The sequence below is a fragment of the Rhinopithecus bieti genome, unplaced genomic scaffold (assembly GCF_001698545.2).
Source record: "Rhinopithecus bieti isolate Rb0 unplaced genomic scaffold, ASM169854v2 scaffold_28547, whole genome shotgun sequence".
Classification (NCBI taxonomy): domain Eukaryota; kingdom Metazoa; phylum Chordata; class Mammalia; order Primates; family Cercopithecidae; genus Rhinopithecus; species Rhinopithecus bieti.
Window position 1 is genome coordinate 1,456,031 of NW_016813480.1, and position 21,675 is coordinate 1,477,705.

At 39.9% G+C, this 21,675-nt stretch overlaps 1 protein-coding gene across 3 annotated transcripts in view; it reads left to right on the forward strand.

The window, feature by feature from the left end:
- Positions 1 to 21,675, forward strand: part of FLT1 (fms related receptor tyrosine kinase 1) — a 200,486-nt gene that overhangs the window by 51,961 nt on the left and 126,850 nt on the right. For all 3 annotated transcript variants that reach the window (XM_017848484.1, XM_017848485.1, XM_017848483.1), the window contains exons 4-10: positions 9,121 to 9,245; positions 13,231 to 13,393; positions 13,502 to 13,638; positions 16,156 to 16,330; positions 17,299 to 17,416; positions 19,835 to 20,004; positions 20,438 to 20,597. In XM_017848484.1, coding sequence (XP_017703973.1) covers positions 9,121 to 9,245; positions 13,231 to 13,393; positions 13,502 to 13,638; positions 16,156 to 16,330; positions 17,299 to 17,416; positions 19,835 to 20,004; positions 20,438 to 20,597 — 1,048 coding nt within the window. The remainder of the gene's footprint in view (positions 1 to 9,120; positions 9,246 to 13,230; positions 13,394 to 13,501; positions 13,639 to 16,155; positions 16,331 to 17,298; positions 17,417 to 19,834; positions 20,005 to 20,437; positions 20,598 to 21,675) is intronic.

Here is a 21,675-nt window from a genome sequence, read left to right on the forward strand (position 1 = left end):
ATATATTATATTATATAACTATAAAAATATTTTTTTATAGTTAGCAATTTTGGGTTAATATTTGTATATGGTGTGATATAAGAGTCCAACTCCATTCTTTTGCATTTGGAGTTGTTCCAGCAATATTTGTTGAAAAGATTGTTCTTTCCCCACTGAATGGTCTCCTTGAATATCAAGTGGCCATAGACACATGGGTTTATCTCTGGACTCTCAATTCTATTCCATTGATCCATTGTGCCAGCACTACACTGTCTTGATCATTATAGTTTTCATTTGAAATCAAGAAATGTGGAGTACAGTCTTCCAAGATTGTTTTTGCTTTTCAGGATGGTTTTGTCTATTCTGGGTCTCATGCAATTTCATATGAATTTTAGAATCACCTTGTTAATTTCTATGAAGTCATCCAGGATTCTTATAGTTATTGCATTTAATCTATAGATCAATTTGGGGGGCATTAACATCTTAACAAAATTAAGTCTTCTAATCCATGAACATGAGATGTTTCCCACTTAGTAGATCTTCTTTAATTTCTTTCCACATGTCTTACAGTTTTCAAAGTATAAGTTGTATGCTTCTTTCATTAAATATATTCCTAAACACTATATTCTTTTTGATGCTGTTATAAATGGAATCGTTTTCTTAATTTCATGTTCAGATTGTTCATTGCAAATGTATAGGAATATAATTCATTTTTGTATGTTGATCTTATATCCTGCAATCTTGCTCAACTCATTAATTCTAATAGTTTTTTAGTGGATTCCTTAGCATTTTGTAAGATCATGTCATCTGAAAATAGAGACTATATTCCAAAACAGCTGCACCATTTTGGTCTTCCCAATCTGGACTTATTTTTCTTGCCCAATTGTTCTGGCTAGTACCTCTGGTACACTATTGAATAGAAGCAGTGAGGGTGGACAACGATGTCTTATTCCTGATCTTAGGGGGAAACTTCCAGTGTTTCACCATTAAGTATGATGTTAGATGTAGGGTTTTTTTCTAGATGCCATTTATCAGGTTGAGGAAACTCAATGCAATTCCCACTTTCCTGAGTGTTTTCATCATGAAAGGAGCTTGGATTTTTGTCAAATCCTTCTTCTGCCATTTTAAGATAATCATGTGAGTTTTGATTTTTATTCTATTGACATGATATAGTAATTGCATTGGTTTCTGGATGTTAAATCAATCTTGCATTCCTGAAAAAAATCCCACTTGGGCATTGTATATCATTCTTTTTATATGTTTCTGAATTCAGTTTGCTAGTATCTTATTGAGTTTTTTGCAGCTACATTCATAATAGATATTGGTTTGTAGTTTTCTGGTGATGTCTTTGGTTTTGATATCAGAGTAAAACTAGCTTCCTAGAATGAGTTGGAAAGTTTTCCCTTCTCTTCTATTTTTTGGAAAAGTTTTTGAAAAATTGGTGTCAGTTCTTTATGTTTGGTAGAATTGACTTGCCATCTGGGCCCTGACTTTCCCCTGTGGGCAGTTTGTTGTTGTTGTTACAATTCAGTCTCTTGTTATAAGTCTACTTGGGTTGTCTAATTCTTGTTGAGCTTGTTTCAGTAGTTTGTGTCTTTCCAAGCATTTGTCCATTTCATCTGTGATCTAATTTAATGGCCTATCATTATAATATTCCTTCATAATGCTTTTTAATTTATAATTTTAATAGTAATGTCCACTGTTTCATTTCTTTTTAGTCTCACTCTGTCACCCAGGCTGGAGTGTAGTGGCACAATCTTGGTTCCTGCAACCTCTGCCACCTGGGTTCAAGCGATTCTCCTGCCTTAGCCTCCTGAGTAGCTGGGATTACAGGCACCTGCCACCATACCTGGCTAATTTTTGTATTTTTAGTAGAGATGAGTTTTCACTATGTTGGCCAGGCTGGTCTTGAACCCTTGACCTCAGATAATCCGCCCACCTCGGCCTCCCAAAGTGCTGGGATTACAGCCATAAGCCACTGCACCTGGCCCTGTTTCATTTCTGAATCTAGTAATTTGAATCTTGTTTCATTTTTTCTTGGCTTGTCTGGCATAAGGTTTATTAGTTGTGTTTATCTTTTCAAAGAACCAGCTTTTAATTTAGAAATTTAGTGAAACTAATTCTGTTGTTTTGCATTCTCTTTAATTTTACTATAATCTTTATTATTTTCTCCCTTATGCTTCCTCTACGTTTAGTTTTTTACCCAATGTTCTAAGGTGCAAGTTTAGGTTATTGATTTGAGATGTTTCTTCTTTATCAATAAGCATTTATAGCTATAAATTCCTCTCTAAACACGGTTTTACCTTCATCCCATAAGTTTTAGTATGTTGTGTCTTCATTTACATTCATACCAAAGTATTTTCTAATCTCTTTTTTAATTTCTTCTTTGATCCATTGATGATTTAGGAATGTGTTAATTTCCAAATATTTGTGAATTTTCAAATTTATTTCTGTTACTGATTTTAATTGCATTCCACTGTATTCAGACAACATACTTTGTATTATTTCTGTCCTTTTAAATTTATTGAGGTTTGTTTTATGGTCGAGCATAAGGTCTATCTTGGAGAATGTTTCATGTGCACTTGAGGAAAATATATACCCTGCTGTGATGGGTGAAATGTTCTATAGATGTCTGTTGGGTATAGTTGGTTAGTAGTGTTGTTCTGGTGTTCTACCGGCTTTTTAAAATCTTCTGTCCAGTTGTTCTATCCACTTTTTTTTTTTTTGAAATGGAGTCTTGTTCTGTCGCCCAGGCTGGAGTGCAGTGGTGTGATCTCAGCTCACTGCAACATCTGCTGCCTGGGTTCAAGTAATTCTCCTGCCTCAGCCTCCTGAGTAGCTGGGACTTCAGGCATGCATCACCACACTGGCTAATTGGTATATTTTTAGTAGAGATGGGGTTTCACCATGTTGACTAGGCTGGTCTTGAACTCCTGACCTCAAGTGATCCACCTGCCTTGGCCTCCCAAAGTGCTAGGATTACAGTCATGAGCCACTATGCCCAGCCCACTATCTACTGTTGAAAGTGGAGTATTGAAATCTTCACCTATTATGGTTGAACTATTTCTCCCTTTGATTCTGTCAGGTTTTACTTCCTGTGTTTTAGTGCTCTGTTATTAGGTACATATATGTTTTTAATTGTTATATCTTTTTCAAGGATTGACCCTTTTAATATTATCAAGCACCTCTCTCTACACTAACCATATCCTCACTAATAATTTCTTATTTAAAAGTCCATTTTGTCTCGTGTTAGTATAACCATTCCAACTTTCTTGTGGTTGCTCCAAAGGTCTGTTTTGAGTTGTCAGTGGCTTTGATAGGCAGTGTAAGTCAGTAAAGAACCTGCCTCTTTTCTTTTCTTGCTCATATTTCAAATAAAATATGTTACCAATCAGTACATTCTCCTTGAGTATTACTTATGGTCCACAATATGAAGGTCTGTATGATGTGAAAACTCTTATGTCTAGATAGAACCCTTTTAATGGGATTGGTTAATTCATTTTTATCCTTTCCACTTCATCTTCAATCAATGAGAATCATACCCTCCTCTAAAATGACTAGGTGCCTCATGACCAGGAGAAAAATGCAATTAAAAGAAAGGCAACCAGGAAAACTTTGTAAAACCATAAATATGTACGTGTGCTAGAAAACAATGTGTTTACTCTTGAACTCCTCTTCAAGTCAGAAGCCCTAAACAATGGACATTGTTTACTTGCTCTGAACCCAGCAGAAGAACTCCCAGGTGATGCCGGTTGGAAATGGAATTGATTGAGGATAACATGCAGGGTTCACTATGTCTGTATGCTTCAATGTGCCAGCATGATTACAGATTTCAAAAGGAAAAAACCCATTTAAAAAATAGACATCATTCCATTCTGAGCAAGGGTCCCTGTTTGATCTTTCTCTGTGTCTGAGCCCACTTGTTGTCCTGAAGGATAGGTGACAGCCCAGATCCTCCCAGTGGGTGAGAAGACCTCATATTCTATGCCAGTTTCCTGTCACTGCTTTGAGCTCTAAGAGTTCAGAGAGGTGAGGGCAGTGTGACCTCCACCTAGCTGAGTGTTGGCATGAGTCCCTGGTGACAGTGTGTCTGAGCTGCCAGTACACCGGCAGTCTTTGGAGCAGCTCTTCCTCACTCTTTCAACAACCAGCCAATTTGGTCTCAGGAAATCACTCTGCATTGCTGGCTGGGATTGGAAGTCATTTTTAATTTTGTGACAAAGACAAATGTGTCCTATGGGAGTAGTAAGTGGTTTTACTGGTGATATTAATGGAACCGTGACCTCTTCCATATCTATGGTCCTACAAAACAAAATATGTTTGTATTATTATATGTCAGGCAAATTCATTCTTAGCCCTTCCTTGAAGTAAATTGCAGAGGAAATATACTATTAATAAGCCCAGAGAGTATTGTTCGTGTGTGTGTGTGTGTGTGTGTGTGTGTTTGTGTTTGTATCTACAGTCATACGCTCATTTGCAAACACGGTGGATTTATAATGCCACTATTGACTGTCACACAAATGATATGTTTTGCATTGTGTTTGGAGGGACACAAATCACTGAAGTTCTGATATCTTTGGATAGAATTTCAGTGGACCCAGTGCTGAAATTGGTATTGGCTTTTAAAGACCAATAGCTGTAGTAAAATTTAAGTGTTTTGGGGATCCACAGTACAAAAGGGAAAGAAGAAATTCAAAGATATATTGAATTAACCTTTTCTATTTTCAGTTGGGAGTGGTATTCATTAGTCTAGAAATGACTACACTAATTTTATCATCTCCTGTAGGAACTTTTTGTGCCAGTGCCCTTTGTTGAAAACGGTCACTTAAGGAGACAGTAAATTAAATATGAAGGATTTACAGTTTAGTTAAATGAATTAAACCATTTCTTAGTGTTTGTGTTTACCTTGGGAGGCACAAAAGAGAAAAAAATATAGACTTACAAGAGGAAGGAAAGGAATGATCAAATCCCAATAGTCCATGGCTGAATGTCTAGCTCCGCAACTTTATTTAAAGGAGGAATTTAACGCTGATAAGAAATCCTTGTCTCTATCTGATTAACTTTTTCTCTCTGCATATGTTACTATACCCATTGAGATTTCCTAATAAACACATAAGTTTATTAACTGTGACAGTTAATGTCTCATTCTATTATAGAGGACGAAACTCAAGTAAATCAAATGCAAAATTTATAGTTTTCCTTAAGCAATAATGGATGGAGCTTTATCATTTGAGTTTTAACTTTAATAATTAAAAATATTACTATAAAATAATGCATGATCATTCTAGGAAGACTGACAAACACAGAAGAAGGTAAATAAGAAAACAACAATAATCCATAAAGCCAACACCCCAAGATAATCATTGTTAATTTTTTTCGGGTAGAGAAGGGATCTTGCTATGCTGCCCAGGCTGGTCTCAAACTCGGCCTCAAGTGATCCTCCTGCCTCAGCCTCCCAAAGTGCTGAGACTACAGGTGTGAACCACTGCACCTGGCTGTTAAAATTTTAGTATATTTGTTTCCAATCCTTTTTTCTATGCCACTATGTCAATATATATTTATATTTTTGATAGTTAAGATGATGAGTATAATTTGTGATTTTCATATCTACCTACTGGTACCAGCAGCGAATCTGTATGGGTCTACAGCACCTTGATCCTTGCCTCCTTGGAGGAAAGAATTCAGCCAAGGGCATTAGTAGGTGTAAGGCAGATGGAGAGACCGAGGCAACTTTTAGAGCAGGAGTGACAGTTTATTAAACAGTTTTAGAGCAGGAATGAGAGGAAGCAAACTACACTTGGCAGAGGGCCAAGCAGGCAACTTGAGAGATTAAAGGGTTTGCGTTTATTCTCCCCTGATTTTTCCTTTGGGATGGGCTGTCCACGTGCACAGTGGCCTGCCAGCACTTGGGAGGAGCTGCGTGTGCAGTGTGTTTACTGACGTTGTGTTCGTGCTCGCTTGAGGTGTTTTTCCCTTACCAGTTGAGCATTCGCAGAGGAAAGTCATATACCGGTTAAACTCTGCCATTTGGCCTCTGAGTGTGCGTGCTTGAGCCTGCTCGCCCAGCTTCCGAGATCATATCAGGAAGCTGCTGATCACCAGCTGTAGGTGTTTTCTATCTGTTGGGAGACTGTCTATCTCTGGTGCCAGTTGTGACTAATTATTATTTTAGAAAGACAGTTTAATAACCACCTGTCCATCACCTGATGGTCACCTGACATTCTTGGAGGAGGGGCACTCTCCTGCCCCACTCATGTCTGCCTGAATGCCAACTCTAACACTACCCATCTTTGTTCACAAGTTCAAATAAGTCAAAATAATAAGAAGAAAATTAACAGCTAACTATTTGCCAGGGAATCATTCTAAGTGCTCTACATATCTTAATTCATGTAATCCTCATTATAGCCCTTTCACATGGATTTTACAGATGAGGCACAGAGGGTATAATGATTTCCCCAAGGTTTCACAGTTACACAGAACCACAGCCAGGATTAAACCCAGGCATTGAGGCGTACTCTGAACCACCATGATCTGATGTCTCCCTCCGACTCAAAGCCTGCCCCAAAGTCTGCTGTCACACCCCATCCCTTGGTGATCAGTCCTTTTTCAGAATTTCTCCAACATTATACAGTACCATGAGGCACTTACTTTCCCACTGAATGTGTGGAAATCAGCCTTCATCTCTAAAAAATCATTGTCACCAGCTGGCAGCCCTTTCTATGGGGGCCTTCAAGAGAAGGTAGCCAGACGTTCAGCCTTCAGGGTGCTGCAGGGGAAGGGGCTGTAGATTGGAGGCAGAAGTAACTGGCCTACAGGCCTGGCTATGCCCATCTAGACAACTCATTTCACCTGTTTGTGCCTCTTTTCTCATCTGTAAAATAACAGGGTTGGATACCCGTGCACTCATTCATTTAGCACACATGAGACAGACATGAATACAATCCATTTCCTCTCCTCTAGGAACTTAGCATCCAAGGAGTACCCAGAGGAAAAAATTGCCGGTTCTGTGGACTGTGTTGTAACAGAATCAATGGGAACACTGGGAAAGTCCCTAAGGTGGGCTAGGGTGGAGAAGGGTGCAGGAAGGAAGGGGGCTAGCAAGGCTTCCCAGAGGATGAGTGAGAATTATTAACATATAGGTGCCAAGGACCACACAAGATGGGCTGTGGTGAACGGGTCTCTCTAGAGCTCACATCTGTGCCTCCATTCCACACTGCTGTGCACAAAACTATCCCATCTTCAGCAGGCTACTGCAATGGCCCACTGTTTTTTCTTTTTGGCTTAAAACTACGGAAATGTGTTATCTCTAAGTCTGAAATCAAATCATCTGGGCCATGCCCCTTCTGAAACCTGCAGGAGAACCCTTCCTCGCCTCTTCCTACATGCTGGTGGTTGCCCGCAATCCTTGGCATTCTTTGGCTTGCTGCTGCATCACACCCGTCTCTGCCTCCGTCTGCACATAGAGCAAGTTTGCACACCCTGTCTGCCTTCACGTGGCTGCCTTCTTATAAGGATGCTAATCATATTGGATTAGGAGCCCTCCCTTACTTAGCTTAAGTAATTACATTTCCAACAACCCTGTTTTGAAATGAGGTTACATTCAGAAGTACAGGGGGATTGGGACCTCAGCATATCGTTTTGGCAGGGACACAGTTCTACCATAATGATCACTGTAGCCACCATCTAGTCTAGGCAGCCATTGCCTGCTTACTGCTTTTGTTTCTCTCCTATTCGTTCTCCATTCAGCATCCTGAATGAGTTTCATAACCCACAAACCTGAGACAGGACCAGCAAGCAGGTGGTGGCCTGGTTGGTTCTTTTAGCAAATAGAGAGAGTTCACACAGGACTTCTTTTTTTTTTTTTTTTTTTTTTTTTTTTTTTTGAGACGGAGTCTTGCTCTGCCGCCCAGGCTGGAGTGCAGTGGCCGGCTCTCAGCTCACTGCAAGCTCCGCCTCCCGGGTTCACGCCATTTTCCTGTCTCAGCCTCCCGAGTAGCTGGGACTACAGGCGCCCGCCTCGTCGCCCGGCTAGTTTTTTGTATTTTTTAGTAGAGACGGGGTTTCACCGTATTAGCCAGGATGGTCTCGATCTCCTGACCTCGTGATCCGCCCGTCTCGGCCTCCCAAAGTGCTGGGATTACAGGCTTGAACCACCGCGCCCGGACAGGGCTTCTTTCCATTTAGTATATAAGGCTGGAGCAAATGGGGGACGATCAGAACACAATGACTCCTGAAGAGATCCTTGCCTGAGGATGTCAATAGATTCCCGAGGGCAAGGGCAGGATAGACTGAGAATGTTTCTAAAAGGATCTCGGGCTCATTCTGGTTCCCCGAGGAGTTACAGGGAAGCTGAACAAGTGTTTGAATCTTCCTAGCCTCTGAGACTGGCCAAATGCCACGCTTTTTAAGGAAGTATTGGTGCTTAAAATCTTTTCCAGACTTCTCTGCAGGCACTTGCACATACTTTGCTATTAGCAGGTAAGTAGTGCATGCTAAAGAAATAAGCCTAATATACATATGAAATAAATGCATCATTCAACACCGCTTCTCCTGCCTGTCCCCCTCCCCCTAAGCAGCTCAGACCTTCTCGTTCATTATTATTAGCCTCCGAGGAAAAGTCTAGAAAACCTTTAAGTCATGCTTCTGTCATTCAAATGATAATCCTCTCCTCAACTTGCTAGACTTCTGCATCACCTTGAATTCTCCAAAGAAGAGTTGACCTTCGCCACTGCATCTGTGCCCTCTGAGCACTTACAAAGGCTCTGGAGGGTGCTTCCTGAGGCACTTAGCATAACTGTGGTGAGAAGTTTATGCAGAATTTTCTCCTTTCGCTCTTACTGCACTTTTAGGCCTTTTCCCACAGTGGTCCCCCCATATCACAATTGCATATTAGGGTATGGGGCAATCTGATCAGAGGCCAACAACAGATATGAAATTAGGCTTTATTAGGGAAGCTTTCTTTTTCTGGGTAGAAACACAGAGGGCCAAACTCAGAGACAAAGATATGAATGTATGGATTACATAAGGGAGAATGATGTGACTGTGGCAGTGGCTGCCTTACCCCACTAGCTACAGTGTCTAGATGCTTGCGTGTCAATCATTTATATATATATATATTTTTTTAATTTTCTTCTCATTCAGATACAGGTAGACCTTTCGTAGAGATGTACAGTGAAATCCCCGAAATTATACACATGACTGAAGGAAAGGAGCTCATCATTCCCTGCCGGGTTACGTCACCTGACATCACTGTTACTTTAAAAAAGGTAAATTTGAACACTGCTGTTCTCAGAATACTTTTACTGCCAACAAGCATAATGAAGTTTTACTCGTTTTATCTTTCCGGAATAATTTCCTTACAGACATCTGGGCTTCTCAGTGGACTTTCCTGTAACATCCTTTTACTATAAGGAATAGTGCTAGAAGTTATGCCCATGGATGTGGTTAAATAGAATAAAATGATAGTGTCTTAAGCGTAAATCGATATGAATAATGAAAGAACTGAAATCGTGAAAAATGTTATGTATTGCCACAAACCCAATTGTGTGCAAATGTGAGAAAAATCAGTTCTGCTGCTTACACAAATTAATGACTTTGCAGACAGTGGATTATCCAGATTACTGCAGAGTAGACAATGTCAGCAGGGTGCCCAGTTCTCCAGGCATTGACTTTCTGGCTTCATGCATAAGGAGACACCATCTTTGGTTTGAATTGGCAAGTTCCTTGGTGAAAAAAGGCCTGTCTCCTGCTGAGCACCCAAACTTCATCTCTTAGGGAAAAAAAGGGAGGAAAGGCCATACATGAAACTTTTCTTCATATTATATTGTAAATTGTACATATGGAAAGGAAAAAGATTTAGGGTAGAATCTAAGAAAAACAAAAACTAAACATATGACATTCTAGCTAATTAATCAGCAGTAAGAGTTAGGAGTATACCAGCACTCAGAACTGGATAAAACTCCCCAAATGAAAACTGTGCTAAGTTCTGAGAGCTTAGAACTTTAAGACAGAAAGTCAAGGCCGCCCCAGAGCAGCAGCTCGCACAGTGCATCACAGAGCAGGCACTCAGGAAGTGTTTGGTGCTGGTAGTGGTGGCAGTTAGGCTGGAAAGGTTTAGAGAATGATTTTCAATCTCATCCATCAACCCTGAGTCCTGAAATGTGGTGGAGGAGTCTCCTTGTCCTCTTCCTTGCATTCACTGTCCTGGGTTGTTACTCACATAGGCCCTCAACATAGTCCATCGGAGACAGGTTTTGGCCTCCATTACATTTGTGTGCCATCGCCAGGAAATAGACAGTCATTATACGGCAGAGCTGGAAACACCAGAGGAGTCAAACTCCTCAGTTGGTCAAGATAAAAACACTCTGGTTTCCAGAGTGTCAGGAACTTCCCAGGTCATACTGAGCATTTGAGCCAATATCTTGCCTTCTCATTCAGTGTTCCTGCCATCCTTCTTGAGTGGTCTAGTTTGTATAGGAGGAAGACAAGGGTGGTTAAGAGCAGAAGCTGGTGCCACATTGCCTGCACTCTAAACACACTGCCTGCTTATCACTGGGCAAACTAATGAGTCATCAAACCTCTCTCCACCTCACTTTCCCCATCTGAGGAAGGCGGTGATGACAGTGGTACCACCTCACATTATTGTTAGAAAGGTTAAGTCAGGTGATATATGGAAAGCACTTAGATCAGTATCTCAGTACAAGATAAGCCCTATTCAGGGGTTAGCTTTAGCATTATTTAACAGTTTAATACCCAATACTGTACTTGATATATTACCAAGTCATGTTTTCAACAGCATGGCATTACTCCCGTTAGTCTGAGATAATTATTGCTGTATGATTAATACGGAAAACACTGTGTGGAGAGGGAAATGTTCTCTTTCATGAGCACGCCAATGCAGGTGGGTTTTTTGGTCATCAGGAACATTCCAAAATTCCCATATAAAAATCTGGGGCTGGTGGGAGTCTCTTCACTGTTTTTCTGCCTAAGATCTGCAGTGCACAATTTAAAAAGAGAGAAAGAAAAGTGTAAAATTTTAACAGGGATTTTGGTTTGGCACATGTGTACTGGAAATATTCTAACCTATGACGTATTTCTGCTGACATGAAGTTAATATCTTTCCCTTTTCATTTCTCTTATTGTCTCTTTTCTTCTAATTTTCTGTCCCCTCCCTCTCCTTTTCACATGCCTGCTTTGGCGGAGCCGTGGTCAACTGCAGACAGGCCTTGCTGCCCAGGGCTTCCTTTCGAGGCTGAGATCCACCTGCCCATCTGCCTTCATTCTTACACATGCGGTGGTGGCCACAGCTGATGGGCTACAGTCTTTGACTGCTTTAGATCTTGTCAGCTAAATGTAAAGTTACTTTGTCGATGGAATACTACTAACAGCTGTAATGGATAGATGAGAGTAAGATAAACACTTTAAAGGAAATTTTAGTATATTTTTAAGTTGTACTGAGGAAGCCTGTCAGCAAACCTTTCTTTCAGATTCAGCACATGCTTGTTTTCACTTATTTGTAAAGTAACATAGATTTCAGTGCCTGACTTACATTTTTCTGTGTTTTTCCTTTGTCTGCACTAAATTAGAAGAGAAGGTGTTTTTTTTTCCCCCCACCGAATGCATTCCTAAGTTTACAGGTAGCACCTTGATATAATGAAACATGAAACGAATCCTTTAATTGCTTTCAGTTCTTCATAAACAGGATGTAATTAATTTCAAACCCAAGGAACACTGGTAATACATTCCAATGTAGGCACAGTCCCTGGAAGAGAGGCACTAGTGGCTTCTGGACTAGAAATTTCTGCCATAGGATCACAAATCCAGATCAGCTCCTTCGGCAAACAATAGAAATAAATGATAACTGGATAGAGAGAGGGATGTCGGGTGTACTTTTTAAAAGGCGATAGGAAAGGTTTCAAGCTTCTTTATGGCTGTTTGGTATTTCCTTTATAATCTGTTGGGGGAAGGTAATTTGATTTTGTTTTCCTTTTCAACTGGGAATAAGGAATAGTGGTAGTTGGGAGTCGACCACCACTGAAATTTTTGGCAACCTGGCATCAGGGGAATTTGGCTGGGCCACTTGATGGAGCAATGACCCTTTACAAAGAAAGTTTAATCCCACGGCAGACTGTTTATCTTGTAGTCTTTAAACGTTACGTTCTTGATGTCAGAAGAAGGCATAAGGAGAAAGTCAAATCGTGGATTATTTTCTTCTGTCTGGACTCACCATGCTTGGGAATACTTCTAAGCATTCGAGAGCACTTCATTCATGGCAGTCTCTGGCCTCCAAGGCTGCCTTCACCATCAGCAGCTCCAGCTTCTGGGAGTTTCCCTTTCAGAGGCAGAGCTGATGCCTTCCTTGTGACACAGCAGGATCCTCAGAATGACAATCCCAGTGAGTGCCAAGTTAATGTTATGAATCTTGGAGGACCTGGAATTATCTACAGTCTTTTGAAGACAGCCACTTCTTCAGTAAACCATGCAAAATGGGAGGAAAAGCTATGGCTTGTTAAAAGCTCTGGACGATGAAAACAAATGAGAATAATCTGGCAGCCCCAGCAGAAAAAAATGCAATTGGCTTCTCTCTCTCTTTTGAGACAGAGTCTCGTTCTATCGCCCAGGCTGGAGTGCAGTGGTGTGATCTCAGTTCACTGCAACCTCTGCCTCCCAGGTTCAAGCGATTCTCCTGCCTCAGCCTCCCGAGTGGCTGGGATTACAGGCACCTGCCACCATGCCCAGCTAATTTTTGTATTTCTAGTAGAGACAGGGTTTCACCACGTTGGCCAGGCTGGTCTCTGCTGACCTCAGGTGATCCACCCACCTCGGCCTCCCAAAGTACTGGAATTACAGGTGTGAGCCACCATGCCCGGCCTGTTAATTGGTTTGTCTGCTGAGTGTCTGACCAGTTTATTATGAAGATTCCTGGAGGTCAAAGAGTTATGGGCTCCCCCTGAGAGTCTGATATGACAACTAGGTCTATCCTGGGTAGGTGCCACTTGTTGCCAAGGCTGATAGTAAATTATCATAATTACTATAATTAATCATAATGCAAGTATCTTTTGCTATATACAAAAAAACTCAAGAACCAATGATAACAAACTAGAGTTTTTAACCTAGTTTGTTATAAGCAAACTACAGAGTTTTACTATTTTCATTTTAGATGAAAAATCATGTTTTCACCAACTGCTGGTGAAACAGTATTGCCAACCAGTGCTAAAAGGACCTTGTTAACACATGCCTCTTCCTTTTCAGTTTCCACTTGACACTTTGATCCCTGATGGAAAACGCATAATCTGGGACAGTAGAAAGGGCTTCATCATATCAAATGCAACATACAAAGAAATAGGGCTTCTGACCTGTGAAGCAACAGTCAATGGACATTTGTATAAGACAAACTATCTCACACATCGACAAAGTAAGTGATGCTTCAGAGGCATGAACATAAGCCGAAGTGCTCTTTATTTTTATCTGCGTAATGAAATCTTAATTTTAATTTTAAAAAATTTCTCTTTTATGCTTGCAGCCAATACAATCATAGATGTACAAATAAGCACACCACGCCCAGTCAAATTACTTAGAGGCCATCCACTTATCCTCAATTGTACTGCTACCACTCCCTTGAACACGAGAGTTCAAATGACCTGGAGTTACCCTGATGAAGTGAGTGACCCATTTTTCTATTTCTTCTGCAGGACAGTATTTTTAGCAAGTGAAATCCCGCAGGGTTTTGAGATGGGAAAATCAGAAAATCCTGATTCCTGTGGCAGTGTTAGTCAATAAAGAAGCTTTGGGTTTGGTTCGAGTGCTTTCTTTGCCTGGCATTTCATGAGTGTGATATGCAGAGATATCGTCTTTTGATGTCTGCGAGTTTTGTTTTGAAGAGCATAGACTGGTATTTCTATTGCATGATTCTAGGTGGAAAGAAAGGGATTGTTTCCTTCTTGGAAACCATTCTGTAGGATTTAGAGATGAGAGAGAAATGTATCACTAAATGCCAGACAGGGACTGCCTTTTGTAACAACAACAACAACTTTCCAGGAGGCTGTCTCTGTCAGCACATTCATTTGGGATACTGGCAGACAGTCAGGCACCTGATTGGAACATGTTTGGAAAAGATATTACAACCCAGTCATCCAATATTCCATTTGTTAAGTGTCAGGGGAACAAATCTGTCCTTCAGAAAAATGAGAAGAATGAAGCCTGAGTTGGGTTCCCTTATTCAAATCGAACATCCTTGCAAACAATAATTGTTTTAAAAATGTATACATGGGGAAACTATGATAAATTGTTACAGAAATTTTGACAGTAGTTCTAGCCCCCATTTCTTGTGTGTCAGCATGATTTATGCGGCATATCTCAAGTACAATCATTTGTTATGTCGTGCAGATTGCCCAATTACAAAGTCAATTTATGATTAAATTATGTATGAAAGATTAATGCATCAGCGTCAAGCTAGTGTTGTTTTTCATCGACATTTCTTGCCATGGAAATGGAATAACTTAGCAACAAAAACGTGTAATGAGTGCCCTGTAGGGGCACATTAAGGCCTTAACTGTCATCAGCTGTTTTCTAGGAGTGATATTGTTTCATGTAAATAAAAATGCTGTGGCTTGTAGCAATATTTTCTGGGTTTTAATAGAAATCAAATATTCTCAATAAGTGCCAAGAGGGAAGAAATTTCTATCCTGCTGGCACATTGCTACTGTAAGTAAGAGTATCTATAATACATCTATTAAATGCTAATAATCTTCTAAAATAGCACTGTCCAACAGAACTTTCTGTGATGGAAATATCCTGTACTTGTGCCACTAGCCACATATGGCAGATGACCACTTGAAATGTGACTAGTGTGACTGAGGAAATGAATTTTTGATTTCATTTAATTTTAATAGCCACACGTGGCTGGTGGCTGCAGTACTGGGCGAAGCAACTCTAAAACACAGGATGAGTTATGTCCCAAGTCAGAAGCAATACCAGTGTTACTCACCTTGGCAAAGGGAGTAGTACCTGTATAAATAGAGCTGCAGAAAACTCCCTCAGTCTGTTATGTTAAGGGACTAGTTCTCTGACTTTTGATAGTGACAATTGACTTTTCTCTCTGGTTATTGCTGAGAATGAAGAAAATGGCCTCAAAATGTGTCTGTCTGTTCCAACAGGGAAGTAAATGGACAGGTGGGTAGAAGTGTATTAAACGTGGCACAGAGGAGAACTAAGCTCCCGATCCAAACATCAGTTCTGGACAGCTCCCAAAGACATTTTTCCATGCTCCTCCCCTCTGCCCCTATGACTATGGGGAAGGATTGAGAGGTGGAAATAACTTATTAGTTATAAAATATAGTGCTTAAAAAAAAAAAGGAGAAAGCAGTGTGATCTTGTCTTCTCAAAACAGTGAGCAGGACTGTCATTGTGGCCAGGTCAGATTGCAGAGCCTAAGACTGATTCTTGTTCTTCTCTGAGACAAACCTGGGACAGCACCTTTCAAGTCTTGGTTAAACCTGCTGATGGCTTTGCATGTCCCCAGATCCGTTTACTATGATTTAGCCAACATGGGCAAGCATTGCTCAAATAGTGAAATAATGAAATTATAGGATTATTCCACCTTAGTAAGTAGAGACAAGACTCATTATCTTTTCCTTCATATCTAGTAGGGACAAAAAAGGAAACTCACATGGTGATTTGGTGAGAGAAGCACTGTCATTAAGCCAGACGCTAAGGCTTATGATTGTCCATGTTTGTGTGTGATATGTATGCCTACAGAACAGGTTACTGTGTAGAGAGGTGTGTGTGCCAGAGGAAGGACGCTAGATTTATGCTCAAAAGACCTGAGTTCCTGGCCAATTTGGGCCAGGGGGTCCCTTCCTTCAGTTTTTTCATCAGTAAAAGGGCAGTCAGCCTGCCAATTTCACTAGGTTGTTAAGACAAACAATTGAGATGGTATATGTGAAAATGCATTTGAAGAAAATTAAGTGCTAAATAAATCCTACTATGCTACACATTTGAAACACCTCTAGACACAGATATAGTTTCCAAACATTGTGCTCTAGGTGGATGTGACATGATTCTTAGCATAAAACAGAAGCTATTGTCGAAGTTACAATCTAAGAAATGTTAAAATCCTATATAACTTTAAGCATGAACACTCACTCCTTCTACATTTGTTATACATTTTCTTTCTAGAAAAATAAGAGAGCTTCTGTAAGGCGACGAATTGACCAAAGCAATTCCCATGCCAACATATTCTACAGTGTTCTTACTATTGACAAAGTACAGAACAAAGACAAAGGACTTTATACTTGTCGTGTAAGGAGTGGACCATCATTCAAATCTGTTAACACCTCAGTGCATATATATGGTAAGCATAGTTCAGCGTTGCCAACTCATGCTATGCTTTCTAATCGTTGTGGATGTCTGTGTTCTCTAAATAAGTCAGTTTTCTGTTGGCCAAGAGTTACGTTATCATGAATGAATACGACTTGGCTATGGTTCCCTCCTCCCCCTGTCAAAAAGCAAACCACATTAAGTACTCTTTAAATTTAATACTTTTGAATTGAACAGAGAGTCCTTTCTTTAGATGTTTATTATAGCTAATGATTTGGTTAGAACCTAATATATTTATGAAATTTTAGTGTCCTATATAAACAAAACAGAAAAGATGATGAATTTCATCTTTATTACCTCAGAAAATTTCTCAGGTATTACCATGAATTAGAGAAATAAAAATATGGTATGCTAAATCATTTAGAATTAATGCTATTTTATCCCTGCTTTTACTCTCATGGAATCCTAATGTTGTTGCTTAATTTTAGTATGCAAATTCTATAAAGAAAATGCTTAAAATCCTTATTTCCATTGCTGAAAAGGAAACAGTGTGGAGGGCAGAAACTGTGGAACAATTCTATCCGTAGCCTTTTATTTCCTTTTGTCTTTCTCCAGTTGATTTTTGATATCAAATGAGTTGCTTTAGGGTGCCCAGAGCAACGTTTTCTCACCGTGCTCACAGCGGCCAGGTAGACTTTTAGAAATATCTTCCCACTTCCTTGTTATTGTGATAGAGATATTTACGGTGTTTTACTTTCTGTTGCTCTGCCACTGTTTTATGTTGCTAGGACGTGATACCATTTGATTTGAAAGGCATGCACCAGTTACGGTGCTTTTAAAGTATCCTATTCATTGATCCATATTGAGGCTCATTGATAGGCTCTATCGTAATTCAGCTCTGTTTATTTACTTATTGATTACACCCTCCCTTAATGAGGCCCTAAGGTTTTGTTTATGGAAATATATTCTTTTCTAATGTATTTATCACTTCTCCTTTCAAAGATAAAGCCTTCATCACTGTGAAACATCGAAAACAGCAGGTGCTTGAAACTGTAGCTGGCAAGCGGTCTTACCGGCTCTCGATGAAAGTGAAGGCGTTTCCCTCACCGGAAGTTGTATGGTAGGACCATACTTATTTCCATAACAGTGTAAGACGTGCTTTGTAAGTGGAAAGCTGCAAGAGCCTAATGACTCCAATTTCTGACAAAATACCAAGAGACATTCCTCAGACAGCCCCAGAAAGCTTAGAACTCTGTAGATTCTTGGGTGGTGGAGGTGAGAAGGGCTGGGGGGAAGGAAATAATGTAGCAAGGTAAGCAAGAGATGAGGTTTGTTCGAGTTCAGTCCAGTCAGCCTCTTACTGTGGTTAACTTTCTGCATCTCTAAACCTTCCTATGATGTCAGCATTCTTTGAATGGGATGTGTTGAACAACGATTAGGAAGCATTTTGAATATGTAACATGCTCTATTAACCCTGAAGAAGTGGACTCTTGTAATGAGAATGCTGAAAATAATTCTTTTATATACAGCTGGGTTGAAAGTTCCAGTCTTGTTTTAAAATTAAACAAACATTAATAGAGACGAGACTTACTCATTTGAAGATGGGGACGAATGGGCCTGCTTGAACTAATTAAGTTTTTTTTGGCTAGAAGGATATATATGCAAAACCTCCTTCAGCAGTTTTTTAAAACACTAGTACAACACCTGATATAAAACAATGTAATCTGTTTATGATCTGCAATCATTTTACAAAATTACTGTTAAAGGCCAATACCTTTGGCTCAAGTCATTACCTTTTAAACAAAGGGTATGGTGCAAAACTGATTAGCAAAACAGTCCGTACAGTAGGGATGTGGTGCCATTTTAGAATCCCCCTAACCAGAGTTGATTTGGCTTTCGATGTCGTATGAGGGTAGTGTTTGTTTGCAGTTCCCTTAAATACTTAATAGGGAATTAAAGAGAAAATTTTAACTTTGTGCTATGTCTTCATGCCATTGCAGTAGAAAATGATCTGTTTTGCTTCAGAATATCAAAAACATTTAGTAGTAAATTTTTAGGTTTAATAGTACATTGAATAGTAATGTAATGACTCCAGGAGGTACATTCACTCCTCTGGTGTCTGAGAGCACGCTCATCTGTTAGTGTTGATTTCTTCAGTAACTAAGTCGCAAGGGCATTAGAAAAGTCAGTCCACCGTCAAAATGCTGACTTGTTGATAGGAAATAATTTATAGTAATACCAAGACAATATTTGTAATCACAAAGTGTAGCATCCTCATTTTAATTACTTTGGATCTGAGACACACTAGTAATGGGAATTTGTTTGTAGGACTTTATAATCATGCATGATAATGAACTAAGTTCCCAACCTAATGGATTAAAACTGCCTATTTAAAGAACCGTGCATTTTAATGAAATCATAGAATTTTAGAGTTATAAGGAACCTTTGAGAAACTCTAGAAAATTTGAGAAAATTGGAGCCCAAGCTGGTTAGTCATGTGTGCAGCAGCCTGCAGTGAGTAGCAGAGCCAGGTCAAGCATCCAGGCTCTGACTGTCAGTTCTGTGTGCAATAGAATGATATCAATGCATCGATTCAGTATTTAATATGTTTTAAAATTTTTTTTAAGTTTATGCTTTCTGTTTGTTTTGCACCTTAACTGTTCTTCCTCAGAGGAGAAATCTTGATAATCTTGATTTCACTCTAGTTTATGAAAGGGACAACTGGTGTGACCATTTATAAAACTAGTAAGAACTCCCCCTGAGACCACAATAGGAAAGTCTATTTGTATTTTTATCTGGAGAAGTGATCTAGTTGATCTGACTTACAATGGCCCTTATACTGCTGATGGAGCCTCGTGGAAAACTCTGAAAAACATCTCTGAAAAACATCTCGGATGGAATCAGAGCCCCTGCCTCTGGGTTAATCCTTAAGTCACAGTGGCCACCGGTATCCCTGTGGGCACACTAAGCTACTGTTTTTCTATCTTCACTCGCTTTATTTCCTCCTCCTTGCCAGTAAATATGAAGTGTTAACCCAGTCTAAAAAGCGTATCTGCCTTTATTGAAAAGTTAATGGCTACATTTTAAAAATCAACACTGATGATCGAAGATTTGAAACTGGTCAACTTGAGGCCGGGTGCGGTGGCTCACGCCTGTAATGCCAGCACTTTGGGAGGCTGAGGCGGGTGGATCACAAGGTCAAGAGTTCAAGACCAGCCTGGCCAACATGGTGAAACCCCATCTCTACTAAAAATACAAAAATTAGCTGGGCGTGGTGGCAGATGCCTGCAATCCCAGCTACTCAGGAGGCTGGGACAGAGAATCGCTTGAAACCTGGAGGCAGAGGCTGCAGTGAGCCGCAATTGTGCCACTGCACTCCAGCCTGGGTGACAGAGTGAGACACTATCTAAAAAAAAAAAAAAAAAGAAAGAAAGAAAGAAACTGGTCAAATTAAGCTCAAAAACTTAAATGACAGTGTTACCAAAGTGATATTGCGAGGCCGTGTGAAATGACTTACTGATTATGCTTTTAACCACAGGTTAAAAGACGGGTTACCTGCGACCGAGAAATCTGCTCGCTATTTGACTCGGGGCTATTCGTTAATTATCAAGGATGTAACTGAAGAGGATGCAGGGAATTATACAATCTTGCTGAGCATAAAACAGTCAAATGTGTTCAAAAACCTCACTGCCACTCTAATTGTCAATGGTAAGTTTGCTGCTCAGGCTTTCTTCTGGTTCTGGTAGGAAACAGATTAGTGAACATTGATGAATTCAAAAATCAGCGTAACAACATCAAAGATAACAACATTTCAAATAATCATTTGAAAAAACACTTAACGTTAAGTTCCCATCTTCAACAATCTCGTGTTTGTTTGTTGTATTCCATAGGCGGCATGATCTTTTATCATTGTAATCACAATGTGTATACCATGGAATCACATTATTCATATTCTCAAAACACTGCTACTATTTTTAAAAATCTGCATCTTCTTGACAAGTAGGAGGGTTTACTTGTTTTTTGTTTCTTGTTTGTTTCCCTGACATCAAAACCAGTGAGAATGTGGTCCTTCATGTGTGGCCCAGCAGAAGGTCATTAGAACAGCTCTTGACTTCTGTCTTGTTCTTCATCTCCTTTCCAGTGAAACCCCAGATTTACGAAAAGGCCGTGTCATCATTTCCAGACCCAGCTCTCTACCCACTGGGCAGCAGACAAATCCTGACTTGTACCGCATACGGTATCCCTCAACCTACAATCAAGTGGTTCTGGCACCCCTGTAACCATAATCATTCTGAAGCAAGGTAGGGACAGTCAGTTTTTTGACTAACTTTCAAATACTTTTTGACACCTGGAATTAAGATTTTTTTAATGGACACAGATGGGAATCTGCAGATAGGGTGTACTGTATATTTGAGGCAAGGCTCTCCCTGCCTTGGAAAAAGGTGGGCAACAGCTACTCTTCTTTCTTACTGAATATACCTTACCATTGGCTAACAATTTCATAATTTTTCTCTCTGGTTTACAGTTTTAGAAGCACAAGCACAAAACTAAGGTCCTCCCATGAGCTGTTATATGAGCTCAGGTTGGAACTCTGGTATCCTGTTTCTCAGTTGAAGATCCCTAGACTTTGGCTATACCACTATGTCAGTTGCATTAGCGTTCCCATTGTTCATTTTGTATTCTTTGGATATGATCCAAGTTCTTCCCAACACCGATGATCACTATGTTTCCTACTTTTGGGCTTTGCTCTTCCATCTGTCTGAAATGCACTTCCACTCACTGCCTGCCTCCTAAGAGGGCCTTACTTATCAAACCCCATGGCTCAGCTCTTACGTCACCTTCTCTGTGAACTCTCCTGACTGCCTCATCCAGAATCACGTCTTCCTCCTCAGTATGAACAGCACTTTGTTCACACCATTGTTACATCACTCGATGCACACAGGTTTGTCTCTCTCTAAGCCAAGAGCTGACTGAGAGTACCCCTGTGTCTTTAGGCTGGGTGAAGGCTGGCACACAGTAGATGCTTAGTGTATATTTGCTAAGTGAATACATCCCCACCCTCTGCTAATTGTGCAACATTTCTTTGCATCCTGTTGATGACTGAGCCTTGTTTGCTTTTTCCTCTTTTTGTTTAGTCTAGAGGAATGATACTAAGGATAGTTCATGGGAGCTAATTTGAAGAACAGGAATAGAATTGATAGGTGCAACAATAAGGTATTATTGAAACTGCCCAAGAATTATCATTATGCCAAACTATTTTCCTTTTTACTTTTAACTCCACTTGCAGAGTGTTCAGGAAGATTGTTATTTAAAAAAAAAAAAAAAAAAAAAAAAAAAAAAAAAAAAAATAAAAGAAAAAAAAAAAAAAGAAAAATTTAA